Source organism: Artemia franciscana, chromosome 21 (assembly GCF_032884065.1).
Source record: "Artemia franciscana chromosome 21, ASM3288406v1, whole genome shotgun sequence".
Lineage (NCBI taxonomy): Eukaryota > Metazoa > Arthropoda > Branchiopoda > Anostraca > Artemiidae > Artemia > Artemia franciscana.
The window spans coordinates 34,511,577-34,531,085 of record NC_088883.1 but is presented as its reverse complement, the minus strand read 5'-3'; the positions used below and the strand labels follow the sequence as shown (position 1 = coordinate 34,531,085).

Sequence of the window (19,509 nt, the reverse complement as noted above, 5' to 3'; positions counted from 1 at the left end):
AAGTAACATCTACTTCTCAAAGTTTCCGAAATCCAATCCCTCCCCCCAACCTCCTTACCAAATATTTCCAAGCGCAAATCACTCAACTCCCTACAATCCCCTAAAAATGTTGCAAAGAGTCATCCATTTCTCTACATAGGGCAACTGTAAGGACCATCCCTCAATCTATTTCTCCCTAAATATTTCCTAGGTTCTGCAAGAGGCATAAAATTTCCCCTTACATACATTACCCATTTCAAATCATCTGGAGCCAATCCCATTTTTAGATAAATTTCTTCGCCCCAGTTCTCCTTGATCTTCGCATATATCCCAAGGGACGGCGAGGTTGCCTTCTCAGCTTGCCAAACCTTAACTTCCTGAGATTCTAGCCTATTAGCAACTAACCTAGATACAGTCCCTACCATCTCTCCTATCCCTTTTCCCTCATTCGAGCAATTACCTAGCCCTACATGGTCTAATATATTCTTCACCTGATTCGGCCACGAATCCTTCCTCCTATCTTGAAGCATCATTAAAAATGCTTTTTTAACTAACCTATTATCTTCTATCGATGATACCCTTTCCCAATATTTTACCATACTAATTAATCTACTCTGTCTCATACATTTTATTCCTATATCCCCTCTTAGTACTAACCCATTAAACTTATTATCAAGGCCTAACATACGCTTAAAAAACCTCAACTGCATTCTCTCTAAATTCAACCCCTTATTAAACCCCCAAAGCTCCGCCCCGTAATGCAAAGCCGATCTAACCCTAGCATTAAACACATACTTTAGCAGTCCTACATTCCTAATATCCTTGATACTACTTTTACTTAACAATCCTAGTAGTCTATCTCCCTTACTTTCTACTATCGTAAGATGTTTCTTCCATTTTCCATCTGACGAAAGCCTACAACCTAAGTACCGAAATTCATTTACGTAGTCTAGTGCCCTACCTTCATACGTAAACAGACACTGCGAATCTATCTGTTCTCCACTTTCCCTAAAAACCATTACCACCGACTTCTTTATGTTTAACACTAGTTTCTTATTCCTAAAATAAGAAGATGCTAGATCATGTTGTAAATGCAATGTTGTTGTAAATGTTCTTTACTTTCCGCTACTAATGCTATGTCATCCGCAAAAAGTAATGCCATAACGCTTGCACTTGAAAGCTTAATTAATTAAAAATTACTTGGAAGCTTGAAGATAATTGATATGCACCGCACTATCGCAAGGCATTTTATAATTAAAATTGTCTAAGAGTCTGCTTACATTCTTTTCATAGAACAGTAGCAGGTGACTTGAGCTAAAAAAAAAAAAGTAAAGGATACGGTACTAGACCCTTAAGGTCCGAGCCGACGGTGGTGATCTCTGCCTCAAGGCCCCTCAGCTAGGAAGTGCAATGGGGGAGGGGATGAAATGGCAGTACCTCAGTATGACACAGGAATCACATGGCGAAACAGATAAGTAAAATCAAGAACGTATAATGATATCCTATCGTTGCAATTACTCACCTTAATCCTGGATATTCCGGGGTAATATACATAATTAACCGATTTTACTTCAATTGTTTCAATTTACAGTAAGGGTCAATGGTTGCTTAGAAATAAATGCAAAAAGTGATATGCAGGCATATGTGGGAAGGAGGAGACTGAGCGCTAAGCAAATATTCTTTCACAACCTCTCTGACCTAGTTGTAGGTGATTTATTCGTTTTGTCCCTGTCCCAGTGTCTCATCTGGTTCTGGTTCATCATACTCAAAGGTTTTTTAGTTCTGCACAAACGAACTATTTCAAATAGTTGGAACGTGATTTGAAGAAGTTTTTTTTTTTACAGTCTTTAAGATTATTTCTTCCCCGTCCACTTCTGTCCAGTAAAGTTTATTTCAGAATAAACTCTAAAAATCTCCCAAAAAAGTATAAAAAAAGTGATAATTAAAAAACAAGTGGAAATAATTTTTGGGTCTTTTAGAGTTCCTGTAAAATTTGTGTCAGGTAGTTTGTATTAGCTGGAGATAGTTAGAAAATAGAACCTACTCATTATATTGGGAATAGATAAAAATATATGCATATAAAATTTTCCAGATAACAGTCAAACTTATTATTTGCAGATGAATGTCAAACTAATTTCCGCAGTTGCGAGTATATAGAAGCGTATAGTAGGGTACACTTGGAGTGGAGTCAATTAGTCTGTTCTACCCTGTAAGTACGCAAAGGGAAATCTATATGTGTGCACCTTCACGAAAACGTGAGAGGGGGAAGAGGGGATAGGGGATTCTATATTTGTGATGTGTTTATATGACAATCGGTAGACGATAGATTTCACAAAACAATCTATTTAATTAATGCCCTAGTCATGTCTTTACCTGGGACTGGTCCACAACTTCCAAGCAATTTTTCAACAATCTCTATTACCCATGCTACATTTTCGCCTCTACAGTGCTCAAGGGAACGATTTCAAGCACTAATTTCTTGCTTTGGCACAACATCAAAGGGATGTGGAATTTGATACTTATTCAAAAAGAATGAATTTGTGTCGAAGAGCGGCCATAGTATATGTTTGCAACACTTATCCCGAAAAATATGTTGTTTTTAGAAAAATTGTGTTGTTTGAGAAGGATGATCACAAAGTCGCGTAAATCTGTATTCTTTTCTTATTTTTATTGAAGTTTTTCCGAAAAGGCAAAATATCGAGTATATGGTCCAAGGTTATCAAAAGAAGTTTCTTGAGAAAAAAAAACAAAAACAGAAACCATTAGAACTTTTATCGTTTATTAAAAACAAAATATTTATTACTACAGAAAAGTGACCAAATTCCATTAGTTGCATGTTTGCAAGGCCGTTATCAGGTGGGACAAGGGGGCTTGAACCCCACCACGGATTTTGTCCAGCTCATGAGAACGTGACAAAATCTATAAAAAAAGTTGATTTGTTTTTTGAAGTTATTTCTTTGCCCCCCTCCAAAAAAACCTCTCCTTGAACAAAATCCTGGATACGCCCTTCCTTTTAGGTCAAGTTTTGGCAAACAGATACTCAAAGAGATTTGTGAAAAATTGAGAATATAAAATAAAACATGTGTTTTTACAGGGTTTTCTCATATTTTCGAAGGGTTATATCAAAAAACCAGATTGGATTGTAAGCTACATAATCAATTGACCTTATTTACTAAAACAGAAGGTCTTCCCCATAGAGGGCAAATTAACAGGGACGCCCCTAAAGGCAAACTAAAATAATTGCTCTCACTTCTAACCTAGCTTCACTAACACATGGTACTTGATTCTGCTAGAAATGACTAAAAACACAAATTCTGCACAAAAAAAAAAAAAAAATGGCCAACACCTTTAATTTCAACAAACAGCTGGATTTAAACATGATAAATCACAATGTCAGAAAATTTGAAATGACCTTAAATAAAAGGTGTTACAAATACAACGACATTTGCTGGGAAGGGTTTCGAGGCCTGGCCCAATAAATAATCTCACCACCCCCCCAATTTTGGTATACTGTTAATTCAGATAACCAAATAAAGTTCAATTATTTTTCCTCCCCCAACCAAATAAAAATCCAATAGGTTTCTGCAGTAATATGTGCGTAGATATTTGTGTGTCCATTTTTTTCCCATATTCATTGTGTAGAAACATTTTCACCTTTTTTGCTCATGCTTTATTTTCTGGTACAGATTGGTTGTAAATTGAAATACTTGATTGGTTTTTGGCAGAGTTCGATAGAAATTTAAATGAAATAGGAAGTTATTCTCTAGAAAATCGCCAACAAATTCTGAACCTCAAAAACGAATATAAATTTCTTAGTAATGCTGTTGATGTCAGATTTTATGTACCAGATAATTGTCCTTCATATTTTGTTACCCTGGATTACCGTCACGGTTCGGGGGAAAAGTGTTGGGATTTTTTTTATGAGGAAAAAATTTTCGACCTAGCAACTTTCTTAAAGATACAATATTATCATATTCGTGTGCAAGACAATAGCCAGTAGGCCAGTGAAGTTTTACTTTTACAACTCAAACATCGCAAAATGTTATCACTAGTCCTTTGGAGGGGAACTGGGTGGAGATAGGAGTATCAAAATACCTTCCCGGAGGATCGTTGAGGCTTTGTATTCATTTTGAGATTTTTTTCAACTTCTTCAATTACTACCAAAGAAGCAGAGAGAAAGCTCTGAAATAAACTGTACCAATTATCCGACAAAATCGTATCTGAAGACATCAATTTGTAAAGAGATTAAAGAGATTGTAAAGAGATTAAAAGGAGAGAATTTTCGATAAAATTACATGCGAACAGATATCCGAGTCAGAAATGAGCAAGTAAAACCCAAATATACCATGAAGTTATATTGCATAGAAAATTCTAGATGTACCGTATTATATCTACCAGGACCTCAAAACTTAACCAAAAATGGTACACCTGTACCACGTTGGCAATGCTGGACAGGAGTCCTTTGTCTAGAATTCCCCAAAAATCTAAATTCTATATGCTCAATGTGTTTACATTTAACTGATTTTGCTTCTCTGCTTCTTAGCACCCCTTACCTTCTTTCCTACATACTCTTGTTTCACCCTTTTCTCTTCCTTTGTTTTATGGTGCTGCTTAATAGCGCTGCTGAAACATAGGCATAGAATAGGGGGTAGCAAATAGGGAGTATAGTAAAGAATACGGAGGGAATGCAAAGAAGAAACGAATATTTTGTTTTGTCGGTAAATTTGACTTGTTTTCTTTTTTCATTTTGATAATCTGAATTTCAAAGTTTACAAGGTAATGTTGAACTCTCCCCTGTTCTATAGTTTATACAATTTTCAGCTGTCACATATCGGGTATATATCAGCTGATTATTAATACTGAAAAAAGCAATGAAATAACAACGATGTCAGGATGGCTGCTCTTTAGCGGTAAAGTGGTAAGTTCGCGCAAATAAACACACTTCTAACTTTAAGTAATGCTAGCCTAATCAATCCAACCCTTGTGGTAGAAGGGAGGCTTCAGAATATGAAAAGGTGTTAGGCCATAACCCCTCAATTTTTCCAGGAAGTTTTTGGAAGAATTTTTGAATTAAAATCAACTTGGTGGACTGTGAATAAAAAGTTGAGAGCCATGGCTAATTGGAGTAAAGCCAAGACAGATGCTTTGAATGAGGCAAAGCTGGCATATCCCTGTCTCAGGATTGAGCAAAAAAGACAATATCATCTATTATCCATCACTTCCGATACCAAAATCATTAAAGTCAAAATTTCAGCTGATTTCATTTATTGAAAATTGATCCTTTCCTTCTTTTATTGGTTGAATGAATGAATATATCGGGAACCAGTCGAGTTAATAAAAATGATGACGGAACAAAGAAAACAACAAAATGAAAAGCTGAAAAAAAAACATTGGACAAAACGCAACAAAACAAAGGAATCGACAAATAAACAAAAGATTACATACATATATACGATACAAATAATAATACATATCACCTGATTGCCGTAGAAGTAAATTCTACTACTGATGGATATGAATTTCGGTGACAACTGGTGGTTGTTATTTTGAATTTGTTTTTCAACTGCTATATGTGCTTCTGTAATATTTGTAATAAGTGTGATATCTGTGATATTGTCACATGATTCTGTGAGCCTTAGTCAGAACTAGTGGTTGTAATTTTGAGTTTTTTCAACTGCTATATATGGTTCTGTGATGTCTGTAATATGTATGTGATATCATTGATATTTGTATATGGTTCAGTGAGTTTTGTTCACAACTCGCATTTGTGACTTTGAATTTGTTTTTCAACTGCTATATATAGTTCTGTGATATTAGAATTTTTATTCAATTTTGTATTTCGAGTCCATGGGGGAAGGTGAAGTAGGTATTTGGAAAAGTTGAAGTAATGCGACCAAACTTTTTTTTACCTGTTCGAGCAAAAACTTTCCAAGAGGGTTCACAGTAGAGAATGTCGGGCATCGCAATTGTGTTTATATTGTTCTTTATATATATACTACCTGATTTCTGCCCTTGGATAGATGATAGACCACAAGTGAAAGAAGTCATTTTTATGTAATTCTGAAAAAGTTATATTAGCTTTGCCTCTCACAGAGACTACATGTCTTGACTTCCCCGGCTAAGCCGTCCTGGCTAAGTGGTTGGCGCGCTGGTGTGGGAAATCTTTGTCCAAGTGGCACAGGTTCAATCCCAGTTGTGACCAGTATTTAGTTTGGGATGGGGGTCAGTGGCGTGACTCTGTAAGCTAAGCCAGAGTTAACCCAGCTCTAAATGGGTACCTAGAGAAATCTGGGGAAGGTAAGCAGGAAGGGTGTGTGAAAGCACAGGATTTTTGGCCCCCAACCCGCCATTGCACTTCCTGGATGAAGGGCCATGAAACGGAGATCAGCAACGCCGGTTTGAACCTTAAGGGTCAAGTGCATGTCTCTAATGGATCTGATGAATCTAAAATTTTTCAGCACTTCCATCAAGCTGATTTTAATTCAAATCCACAATATACTATATTATATACTGTAATATACAATATATATAATTTACTCTAAAAATGTTATGTTAATAACTTGCACATATTATCATAGACTTATCATTCTAAATAAATATAGTATAATAATATAATAAATAACAGGCCTATATTATTTATTGTCCTTTACATAAGATACCTTGACGAAACTCTGTACTTAGTATTTTTAATGGTTAAAAGATCTGAATATTCTCTTCTTAATAGAAATTCTAAATAAAAGAAAAATAAATGAAATACATACTAACACTTTAAACTTCTTTCAGAAAATGTCAGTCATGTAATTTGTCCAAAACTGTTAATAGTATATTTATTTACAGATAATCTCACTTTTAGAAAAAAACAATTCAGCAAATGCCTTTTGTTTTAAAACATCAAAATAAACATTACTAATGAAAAATGGCGTCTTCATAATATATAAGCGCTACTTTCACAGGTTTTGAAATATATTGTTTACCCTTTGTCAAAGCTTCTCACGGCAGACTTCGTCAATAGTCTTAGAGACAAATAGACCTTGTCTCTTTAAGCGGCCTTGTGAAGGGCTTTCCCAGGATCAATAAAAAGAGAAAGTCTTCGTGACTGAGAACAAAACTTTTGGAGAAAATATACGGTAAGAATTATTTTAGAATGCCTTCAGCAGCACGAACATAATACTGAATCCTTGTTCTACGAAATGTTGAAGCTTTGACATATAAGTAGGATGTATGAGAGATCCATTGGTGGGATTTCACTTGGAGCGTTAAAACGGCACTTTGATGTCCTGTGGGATGTCTTGCTAAAAGCTCAGGAATGTCTTGCTAGAAGCTTTCTCGAATGTTTTTACTTATTTTTGGGTATTTTATATTTTTCAAACATTGCTTTTTAAACTAGTTCTTTCCTCTGTTTCTTGATTTCCATTAAATAAAAAAATTAAAAAAATAAGTTTTTCAATTAAAAACGAAAGGCAACATTAAAACTTGACGTAAATTGGAATTATTCCGTATACGAAGGGGCTATCCCCTCCTCAGCCCTCTTTCTTAAGGAATTTTAACAAAAAGTCAAACTATAGCGTAAAAAGTGAGGGTTGAGGAAAGGACTGCCACCTCATATACGGAAGAATTTCTGTTCGTCTTAACTTTTAACACTGCTACTTACTTTCAGTTAAAAAAAAACCTTTTTTTTTCTAATTTAAGTTTGGACTGTTTTTCAAATCATACCAGGAAGTCCACCTCCCCCCCCCCTCTTAAAATTTTCACTGAATAATTCCTCTTCACACTTTGAAAATCCCCCCCAAGGAAAAACATCCGTATATTTCCCAATAATAAATACTATGTGCAGTTTTGATATTACTACTTACTTTCTGTTTAAAAATCTTATTTCTTTATATTCACTTTCTGGTTGCTTTTCAAATCATACCAGAAAGTCCACCTCAATCCACACCTCCTTCCCCGCGTGAAATTTCCCCTCAAAAAATGCCAAAAAACTTTTAAAATCTCTCAACAATCCGCATATTTCTCAATAACAGATACTAAGTGTGAACAATGGACAGATTAGGTAACTTGCATCCCTTTCTCCAGGGGCTATAGGGTGCAATGTCACTTCCAAAGGCATAGTTATTCGTTATTTCAACTATGCTGAATCTAACGGCTGTCTCAAAATTTTGATTGGAATGTCTTTGGAAAAAAGGGGCGTAGAGTGGGCTAGTTTCCCTCCAGTCTCTTAGGTCACTTTAAAAGGGTTACTAGAACTTTAGATTTCCGTTCTAATCAGCCTCTCCCGATCTTCTAGGTCCACTGGTTCAATAACATCGCCCCCCAGAAAAAAAAAACAAAAGAACCCAAATAAACACGCATCCATGCTTTCAATAAAGCTTGACAATAAAAATAGAAAGTTTGGAACAAGAAAAAAAAGAGAAGGCTTGAAAAAAAGAGAAAGCTTGAAAACAAGCTTTCAAGAAAGCTTGAAACAAAACAAAAAAGAGAAAGCTTGAAAACAAGTTTTCAAGAAAGCTTGAAACCTTTACAGTAGAGTTCTCTAACATGATGAATCTGATGAAGCGAATTTCATTAAACTCACTTGACTTTTGGGTGTATTTTTGAAAATGAGGCACATTTTCTCAGACTCGTAGCTTTTGATTTGTTTGTTGTATCTATTGTTATCAAAATTCCGCTTTTAGAGTTTTATTTACTACTGAGCCTAGACACTTCTTACTTACAGTTCGTTACCACGAACTGTTTCGTAACAACCGTTTCCCGTGAGAAGTGAAAACTTGATACAGGGCTAGGCATCGATATTTTTGGTGTTCTTGAGATGAGACACTTAGTTGGATTTTTATTCCCTTTTTTTTGGAAGTTCCTATTTTTCTATCAGGGCCATCTGCAATAGTTTTTATCTTTATTTCTTGGTTTTCTGTTAATTAATGTTTTTGACACGAGCGTTATAACTTTGGTACGGTACTTTGGTGATAACTTTGATTAAGATAAATATAAGATCTCTTGTTGATGGAATTTAGTTTGGAACAGAGGGATCACAATTTTAACGTTTCTTCCCTAGTTCTCTTAGTTCTTTTCCCCGGTTCATTTTAGAGTTTCAAACTCCAAAGTGTCTTATTAGAAGTTTTCTCGAATATTATTGTTATTTTAACTTTCAGGTCATTTACATTTTTTTTTAATTTCGTTTCTTTATTTCATTAATAATTACAGCAGGAATAATTGGAGGAAAGGCAATACACCCTTGTCCGAGGAGACTCGTGAAATATTATTTCAAATATGCAGATCTTGCAACAGTGGAAAAAAGGATAAAACTTTTTTTTAGCCCTACAACATTTTAATTGACACCTCCCACACACAAACACACCAAAAAAAAAAAATCTATAAGCTTTCTTAAGTTAACTTTTTCTTAGTCAATATCGGAACATGTTAAAGATACAAAAATATATTTTAATTACCCTTTTTTAGATTTTTCTTTTTTTCTTTTGAAATCTACAAATTTAACCATAATTGACATTTTTATTGCCAATTCCTGGTCATGCCTAAAGGGCATTAGAAAAAACTCGGTCAACTTTCGTTCAAGGTCTATTCAGCCAACATTCGTTCAAAGTCTATTTGGCCAACAGTCTTTCAACGTCTATTAGGTCAAGTGTCGTTCAAGGTCTATTTGGCAAACAGTCATTCAAGATCTATTCGGTCAACGGCCGTCCAAGGTCTCTTCAGCCAAAAGTCGTTCAAGGTCTATTCGACCAACAGTCGTTCAAGATCTATTCAGTCAGCAATCGTTTAAGGTATATTCGGTCAACAGTCGTTCAAGGTCTATTCGGCTAAGCACTACGGTAAATTATTAACATGGATGTGTTAAAATAAAAACTTAGGTGAAGGTTGTGAGGAAAACCAGAATTACTTGAGGCATGTCCTATACTGATGCTGAAATTAAAAACAATTTTTGTTTAAATAAGTTGGTGTTATATACTCATGTGCTGCCGGTCTTCAAGGGAAGCCACAAAAAACTCATATTCGGGCTTTAGCTTTGGTCTCCTAGGGCGAAACATAAAGCAGACCGTCCTCGAATGGAATGGGAGGAGGTAGTAAGGAAAGATTTAATAGAAATTGGAACTTTCTAGAAGGATGGAAAGAGGGTGGATTTGAATAAATTGGGATATAGGTGGGGCGGGTGTACCTGTGTTGGGCTCAGGCAGCTTAGTGCTGCATTAAGTTGTTTGTAGTAGTAGTGGTTGAAGTAGTAGTACAATAGTAGCAATAGTAGTAGTTAATAGTATTTTCAGAATTTTCATAGGGATAACTTTTGGAACATATTTCTAGAAGGAGATTTCCCATAGAATCCCCTCGGACTAGAGAGCGGTCCCATAAAGTTTAAAACTGATTGAAAACAAACTTTCCTGTCCCAATTTTGGAAGACCCGTGCCCTGACCGGACATGCCTCTTAATTGGGATTCTCATGACCAAAGGAACTACAGATGAATTTTTAAGTCGGTCAAAAAAGGTTTTTCAGAATTTATTCGGGCCTCATTGTTGGGGAAAACAATATTTTTTTTAAAGTATTTTGGTCCTCTTTTCACCATTCTCTATGCGCAGACATGAGTTACAAATCAACTTACCTTATGATACAAGTTAATAGGTTCCATTCCATCTTCTCTGAAGACTGCTTGTGGTTCTAACTCCAGCTTCCTTGCATCAGATAATATTCGATGTCCTTCATCTAATAAATGTACCAACAAGGGATCAAAATGTTTATTACCATCTGGCGATCGAGATGTAGATGGCTCCAGCAAATTGGCAAACATATATCCTATATGCGGGTGGACGGGCTGGACTACCTTACGATGGATAAGGCTTGCAAGGCCAGCTGTAGTGGATGCATTTAATCGGGTCATAACAACTGCATCAAGTCTATAAGAAAACAAAAGAATTTAATCCCGAGTTAAATTCATCAGTATTCCATATGCATATCCTCGTTTTTACATCTAAAAGTGGTATCTGACATTTTCACATCTGAGCTAATAAACTATTGCTAAGCTGCTCTCTATATATATTTATATATATATATATATAAAATATATATATATATATATATATATATATATATATATATATATATATATATATATATATATATATATATATATATATATATATATATTTATATATATGCAAATAAATTAACTTGGCAATTTAAAAAATTTAGTTTTCATTATAACGAACTTTTAAATAAATATCAAAAGAATTATCTAGAAATACTTAAAGAAATTTTCAACTAATTTCGGAGGTTCGAGAAATGTTGTCGCAGCGCCATTTATTTTGAATTGTGTTTCTAATTGAGCGGATTTTTTTTAAAAATTAGCCACATGGTAAAGATGAATTCTATAATTGTTTAGTTCATTCAGGATTTTGTAATGTGTTAATATTTGTGATTTGGTAAAATTTATAATATTTAGTTTACCTATTGTTGCTAAAAAGAGGGATATATTAACAGGATAAGCTTGTTTTGGTTTTACTTGGTTGTTTTACATTTGCTATTTTTTTTTCTTTTATAGGCATGTATTTTGGCGGTGATACCTGACACGGGGATGCCATGGATATTCTGTGGTAGCCACAACACTGTGCTGGGTAGAGAATTTAAAGTGGCGAAACCCTATATAGGCCAGTGTATTCTCCTGATGAGTCCTTGTGTTGGGTGTTGCCTCTGAATTATTTGTCTATATTATTTTTTCTATTGTTTGGTAAATGACGACTTATACTTATTGACGACATGACGGCCTGTCCATGGATTATTCTTTATGGTTGATTGTGTATGGCTATGCTGTTTGACCTATGTGATTGTATGGATGAGTAGGGTTAAGGCCTCATTCAAGTGCTGGTCTATATTAATCACTAATTTAGGAAAACAGTCTTCCTTTTCTCCTTCTGTCTCTTTTTTTTTTTTTTTTTTTTTTTTTTTTTTTTTTTTTTTTTTTTTTTTTTTTTTTTTTTTTTTTTTTTGTGCTGTTGCATTGGTGATTTCTCTTTTCATGATATATATATATATATATATATATATATATATATATATATATATATATATATATATATATATATATATATATATATATATCACGAAAAGAGAAATCACCAATGCTACAGCACAAAAAAAAAAAAAAAAAAAAAAAAAAAAAAAAAAAAAAAAAAAAAAAAAAAGAGACAGAAGGAGAAAAGGAAGACTGTTTTCCTAAATTAGTGATTAATATAGACCAGCACTTGAATGAGGCCTTAACCCTACTCATCCATACAATCACATAGGTCAAACAGCATAGCCATACACAATCAACCATAAAGAATAATCCATGGACAGGCCGTCATGTCGTCAATAAGTATAAGTCGTCATTTACCAAACAATAGAAAAAATAATATAGACAAATAATTCAGAGGCAACACCCAACACAAGGGCTCATCAGGAGAATACACTGGCCTATATAGGGTTTCGCCACTTTAAATTCTCTACCCAGCACAGTGTTGTGGCTACCACAGAATATCCATGGCATCCCCGTGTCAGGTATCACCGCCAAAATACATGCCTATAAAAGAAAAAAAAATAGCAAATGTAAAACAACCAAGTAAAACCAAAACAAGCTTATCCTGTTAATATATCCCTCTTTTTAGCAACAATAGGTAAACTAAATATTATAAATTTTACCAAATCACAAATATTAACACATTACAAAATCCTGAATGAATTATATATATATATATATATATATATATATATATATATATATATATATATATATATATATATATATATATATATATATATATATATATATATATACCTTGTTCCTCTTGAACTCTTTTACCCTGCTCAAACTCAAAAATGAAATAACCTAATTAAGCAGTGATGAGGAGAAGCGTGGACATAAATTTTGCTTGAGAACTTTCCCTGCAGCGATTCAAGTTTAGCTATAATACTAGGCAGGGTTGTATCCAAGATTTTTTTCGGGGGGAGGGGTACAAAAAACGCATAAAAATTTGTTTATATTTATTTTCGTTACGTTTTTACGAGTTGGACAAATAATTTAGTGGGTGTCAAACTCCCTACCACCCGCCCCCCTGAATACAGCCTTAATATCAGAAAAAGAAACTTCCTAATAAAAACCTGGTTTTTCTTCCAAGGCGGAAGAAACAACAAAAAATTGAATAAACCTAAATTACTATAATATTAGGCAGATTCGTAGCCAAGATTTTTTTTCGGATGGGGGGGGGGGAGAGTGTACAAAAACTCATACAAAATTTATTTATATCTATTGTGTTGCATTTTTACCAACGTTTTACCAACGTAATTATTTTAGATTTTTACCAACGAGTCAGACCAACGTTTGAGGGGGTGTCAAACACCCTATCCCCTCCCCTGAATACGGCCTTAATACCAGGAAAAAGAAATTTCCTAATAAAAACCTAGTTTTTCGTCCAAAGCGTAAGAAACAGCAAAAAATTACAAAATCGAAAATATTTAATCGGGATTATTTTTAATCAGTTTTTTAGGAGAGAAAAGAATTCAATGTGCAAACAGAATTAAATGATCACAGAAAATTAAGTAAAGCTTGGCCAACGCATGTCTTTTGTATTTTCCTAAATCAGCATCATTCTTAACTTAAACTAATTAGAATTTCTTATTAGTATCTAAGACCTTAGAGACAAGCTCTAAAATCTAAAGCTAGACAAAAAGAAAATAATATTACATCAATGCGAAAGCGAGAAAGATCAATATGACATTACAAATTTACTTAATTTAAACTTAATTTACTTAATAAACTTAACAGTTTATCTGCATTAATTATTACAGACAGATGAACAAAACAAGACACTGACATACAGCCATATCCATAAGCGTGGGTTGGAGTGACAAAAATAGCAAGAGCTCAGTACGATAGCTCAACCTCTTTATAGCTCAGTGGGATAGCTCAATCTCTTCCTAAAGCTGATTACGGCTTAAAACTTCTTAAAGAGAGAAGAACAAACGAGACACAGACAGAGCCACGCACATAAACCTTACTGGACTAATCAAGCATACGGAAAGAATAAGAGCTGGTTAGAATAATACGATATATTGCTAAAGTATGATCAAAATTTTGAGGAATATTTTGTAACTTAGCAATATGAGCGGTCTTTAGTAATATGACATAACTAGATTTACCAGTGAAGTGACTAAGCATACCAGCACTGAACATTAGATAATTTGTTCTTACTTTTTTGCACGCAGATTCTCTACCCTCTTAGTGACTGGGGATATATCAACCGACGCATCCCGTTTTTTCCCCAAGATTCTTCCAGGTACCCATTTAGAGCTGGGTCGGCTATGATTGAGCTTACAGAGTCACACCGCTTACCCCTGTTCCAAACCAAACAATTGGTGACACCAGGACTCGAACTCCTGTCTTTACAGGCACAGGATTGTAAGTTCAGCACGCCAACAATTCGACTACATTTGACACAATTGGGACAAATTTGTATTTTCAGTACGACATTTGCCCTTTACGACCTTTACACGTTACCATGAAACGTTGTAGATGTCGAGACATATCAACTCATTCTTAATTACGTAACCTTAAGTTGGAGTCGCACGGTTTAAATCACAGTTTAACATCCGCTAAAACAGTACTCTGTAATTAAATTATATAATTCCAGTTTAACAGCATCTTCAGAGGATCCAAATTCTATTTAAGAAAAATAATCATAAGAAAACGGGAAAAGTTCGGTAATTTTGCATAAGAATTTCTTCTCAAATTCTTATTAACCAGGTTAATGACTATATTCCAGTCTAGCATTGCCGTTCAGATTATTTCATATTATTACCACAATTCTAGCGGCATTGGCAAGATCTGCTAATTTATTACCTATATACTAACCTATATTGGTAACAGCCGAGAAATCATTATTTGATCTTGGTTTGTAGACTTATCTTCCTATTCTTCCAAACTTCTTTTTAATTGTGAAAAAGGGATATCGTCCCTCATATACGGAATAGCTTCTCTTAATTTGGAATTTTAATATTGATCCTCACTTTCAGTTGAAAAACATGTTATTTCTATTTAGTTTCTGACCGTTTTCAAATCATACCAGGAAATCCCCTCGCCCCAAAATTTTCCACGGAAGATTATCCCTGTAGAAAACCACCCGGAGAAAATCCCCCTCTAATAAAATTCGTATGCTCCCAAATAACAAACACTATACGGTATATGAAAAATGGGCAAATTACAAAGATTACCACTTTCTCCAGGGACTATGTGTGGTCATGCCATCCCAAAGGCATAGTTATTGGACCTTCCAACTATGTTGAACCACATAAGTATCTCAAATTTTTGATCAAATGTCTTTGGGGGAAAATGGGCGAAGAAAAGAGGCTATCTGTCTTACAATCTATTTGGTCACTTAAAAAGGGAACTAGAACTTCTGATTTCCATTCAAATGAGCCTTTTCTCGATCTTGTAGGACTATTGGTTGCGAAAAAAAAACACAGCAAATAATCACGTATCCGTGATCTATCTTCAAGCAAAGAATATACATTCCACATTTTTGCAAATCGGAGCTTGAAACCACTACAGTAGGGTTCTCGGACATGCTAAGTGCAATTCGTGATTTTCATTAAAATCACTTGACTTATTGGTATTGTTTTCCCCCTTTTTTTCTGGAAATTATGGAAATTTTCAATAGGCTCGTAGGTTTGATGGGTAACCTTAAATTTAATAAATTTTTTATAGTTGGAATCAGCATAAAAAGCCAATTCTTTTGGTGTAACTATTCTTATAAAAATCCCTTTTTTAGTGTTTCGGTTACTATTAGGCTGAGTCATTCCTTAGTTTCAGACCGCTACTACGAACTATTTGATAAGTTATAAGTGTTAATTCTTCAATAAAATTCAAAAAATACATTCCGAGTATCTAGGAAACTAACCTCGGTATACTTATTATATATCGTTGCTACTGCGTCTAACGGTCATATCTTGCATTTTCAAACTTGTGAGATAATTGGCAAAATTTTACTAAATGTACTAATTTTTATTGGCAAATTTTTACTAGTTTACTAAGCTGTTCACAAATGGAGGATCAGCAAGGTAATGTAGATCAGAAGAAAATATATTGCCCGGCTGAAGTGTTTCATCTCTTCATCGATTTTATCAGTCACATCCTATCAAGATTATCGCTGACAAGGTGCAACCACCCCTTCGGATTTTTTTTATTTTTATCTTTTATACAGAAATTATGTTTAAATCACGTTTCAACAGCTTCATATTTTTCCCAAGTTCAGAGTTTCCTCATATTTCGTTGCCGAATCAATCCAAAACTTTTTGAATTCAGAGAGAAAAGAGTTGGTCAAACTTACAACTCCCATTTTATGTCAAAAAGTTTTGATTCATTTCAGAATTCACAATTTTTTATAAAAGAAATTTGCAATCAAGCAGGCTGGCTGGTGTGTTTTCCTTATTTAGTCTTTATTTATGGATTAGAAAATGAACAAAAAGAAACACGACTGTAATTACAATGGTTTTTGATGTTAGGGACATCATTGCAAGAATGTTCAATATTTAGTTTCAGCACATAATACATAGTTTTACCATTAGACAAATTCTTTTTTCCCATAATTCATTTTTTTTTATTTTACTTTTTCTATCTCTAGCAAATTTCATGTTATTGTACAAAGCAATAAATTCAGTCGTCAATTTGAGGTGCTGGACTCTAATGTCAGGTCTCGGTAAATGTCACGTCTGTACTATTCTAATTTAGCCAGAATGACAGTGAATACATTACTTAATCCCTTTTTTATGCTATTTCGTAGTTCAATAATACCTTTTTGAGAAAATTATATTTTGAGCCCTTAAAGGGGCCAAAATCTAACCAAACCTAATTTTTAATAGCCAATCATAGAGAATTTAAAACGGTCATAATTTAAAACAGTCATAGAGAAGAGAAATCTTATACGATTAAGTTATTCTATTTCTAGATTAGTTATTTTTCGCTTGATAATTTGTTTTGTTAGCGATGTCATCGTTTTGCACACATTTTTTCGGTGTATTTAGCCTTTGGAATTTTGAAATATATTAAACTATTTGTCTATAAACCTATAGAAAACTATCAGATTTCTTATAGAATTTTCTGATTGGCTGAAAAATTCAATAACAAATCCTTATTGGCTCAAATCGGTTAAATATCGGTATTAGTAAAATATTATAGTGAATGGACCTTTGGCCAACTTAAACATGAACTGTATAATGAACAGATATTAATATCTGACAATACACCGTAAAATGGGGTTAGGTACAGCGTTTGGGGTTGGGCCACGCTACTAAAATGCTTCCGAAACATTACGCTTCATTACGAATAAACTTAACTAGCACAAGCGGCAGGTAGTTCAATTTCAATTTGGTTAAGAGCACCCGATCGGTAGACAGAAATGAGTCACCTCTGGCGTCGGGATAATATCTGACTCATCAAGTCGTACGCTTTCAGGAAACATTATACTGTATGTTCATAATATAAGCAAGGTCTTATCCAGGGGGGGGGGTTACTAGGTTTAGACAACTTTTGATAATTTTTGCAAATATTTTTGTACCCCCCCCCCCCCCCTCAGCCAAAGTGAACGTACCCATAGTGTATGGGTATGTTCATGGTAGGGAAACATACTATTCTAATATAATGATATCTAATCCTCATAGAATTCAAAGATCTTAATTATCTGCTTTTTTATCAGAACTTGTCGACAAAGCTTAAAACGGAAGAAAAAAATACTTGGCGTCAACAGTTCCTGGGCTCATAAAACGTGCCAAGTCATCTGTTTGGTCAGGCATCAGATATACTTTTATATTGGTTAGAAACGCAATTGGAACTTTGCCAACTTGGCTCAACTTATCCTGCAATGCAGGAGTATCCTATCCTCTTCTAATGAGAAAATATTCTCTTTCAACTGACCTTGTACGGCATACTGATTTATATTTAATTGGGCAAATTACATTCTTCCAGTCTCAAAAAGAGCACAAGGAGAATTTGAAATGGGGATTAGATAAATAGAAACGGTATTTAAAATTCGGTATATTATATCAAACAGTTCGTGGTAACGAACGACCCGGCTCAATAGTAAGCAAAACTCTAAAAAATTGAATTTTGATATCAATAGCTACACCAAAAGAATCGCATTTTAATGCTGATTTTAAATATATAAGTTTCATCAAGTTTAGTCTTACCCATCAAAAGTTACGAGCCTGAGAAAATTTGCCTTATTTAAGAAAATAGGGGATAACACCCCCTAAAAGTCATATAATCTTAACGAAAATCACACCATCAGATTCAGCGTATCAGAGAACCCTACTGTAGAAGTTTCAAGCTCCTATCTACAAAAATGTGGAATTTTGTATTTTTTGCCAGAAGACAAATCACGGGTGCGTGTTTATTTGTTTGTTTTTTTTTTTGTTTTTTTTTTTCCCAGGTGTCATCGTATCGACCAAGTGGTCCTAGAATGTCGCATTAGGGCTCATTCTAACGGAAATGAAAAGTTCTAGTGCCCTTTTTTGATGACCAAAAAAATTGGAGGGCATCTAGGCCCCCTCCCACGCTCATTTTTTCCCAATGTCAACGGATCAAAATTTTGAGATAGCCATTTTGTTCAGCATAGTCGAAAACCATAGTAACTATGTATTTGGGGATGATTTACTTCCCCACAGTCCTGAGGGGCTGCAAGTTACAAACTTTGACCAGTGTTTACATATAGTAATGGTTATTGGGAAGTGTACAGACGTTTCCAGGGGGATTTTATTTTGTTTGGGGGGTGGGGTTGAGGGGAGGGGGCTATGTTGGAGAATCTTTCCTTGGAGGAATCTGTCATGGGGGAAGAAAAATTCAAGGAAAAGGGCGCATGATTTTCTAGCATTACTATAAGAAAACAATGAAAAACAAACATGAAAACGTTTTTTCAAATGAAAAGAAGGAGTAGCATTGAAACTTAAAACGAACAGAGATTATAACGCATATGAGGGGTTCTAAAAATACTTTAGCATAAAGAGCGAGGTATTTAGGAGGAGATAAATACCTCGCTCTTTATGCTAAAGTATTTTTAGTAATTTCAACTATTTATTCTACGGCCTTTCTGATTCAGGGGTCATTCTTAAAGAATTGGGACAAAACTTAAGATTTAGTGTAAAGAGCGAGGTATTAACGAGGATACAAACCCCCTTGTATACATAATAAAAATATGAGATTATGAAAGTTTGTTACGTAAGTTGCTAATTTATAAGTTACGTATAATTTTTACTAATAAAAACGTTCGTTAAAAATCAAAAGTTCTAGTTGCCTTTTTAAGCAACCGAAAAATTGGAGGGCAACTAGGCCTCCTTCTCCACCCCTTATTTCTCAAAATCGTCTGATCAAAACTAAGAGAAAGCCATTTAGCCAAAAAAAGAATTAATATACAAATTTCATTTTAATAATTTATGTGCGGAGAGCCAAAACCAAACATGCATTACTTCAAAAACGTTCAGAAATTAAATAAAAAAAAAAACTA

The 19,509-nt window shown here is 34.3% G+C and overlaps 1 protein-coding gene across 1 annotated transcript in view; it reads right to left on the bottom strand.

Moving 5' to 3' along the window:
• Positions 1–19,509, bottom strand: part of LOC136040979 (uncharacterized) — a 240,024-nt gene that overhangs the window by 87,061 nt on the left and 133,454 nt on the right. The window contains 1 exon segment of the mRNA XM_065725455.1: positions 10,587–10,878. Coding sequence (XP_065581527.1) covers positions 10,587–10,878 — 292 coding nt within the window.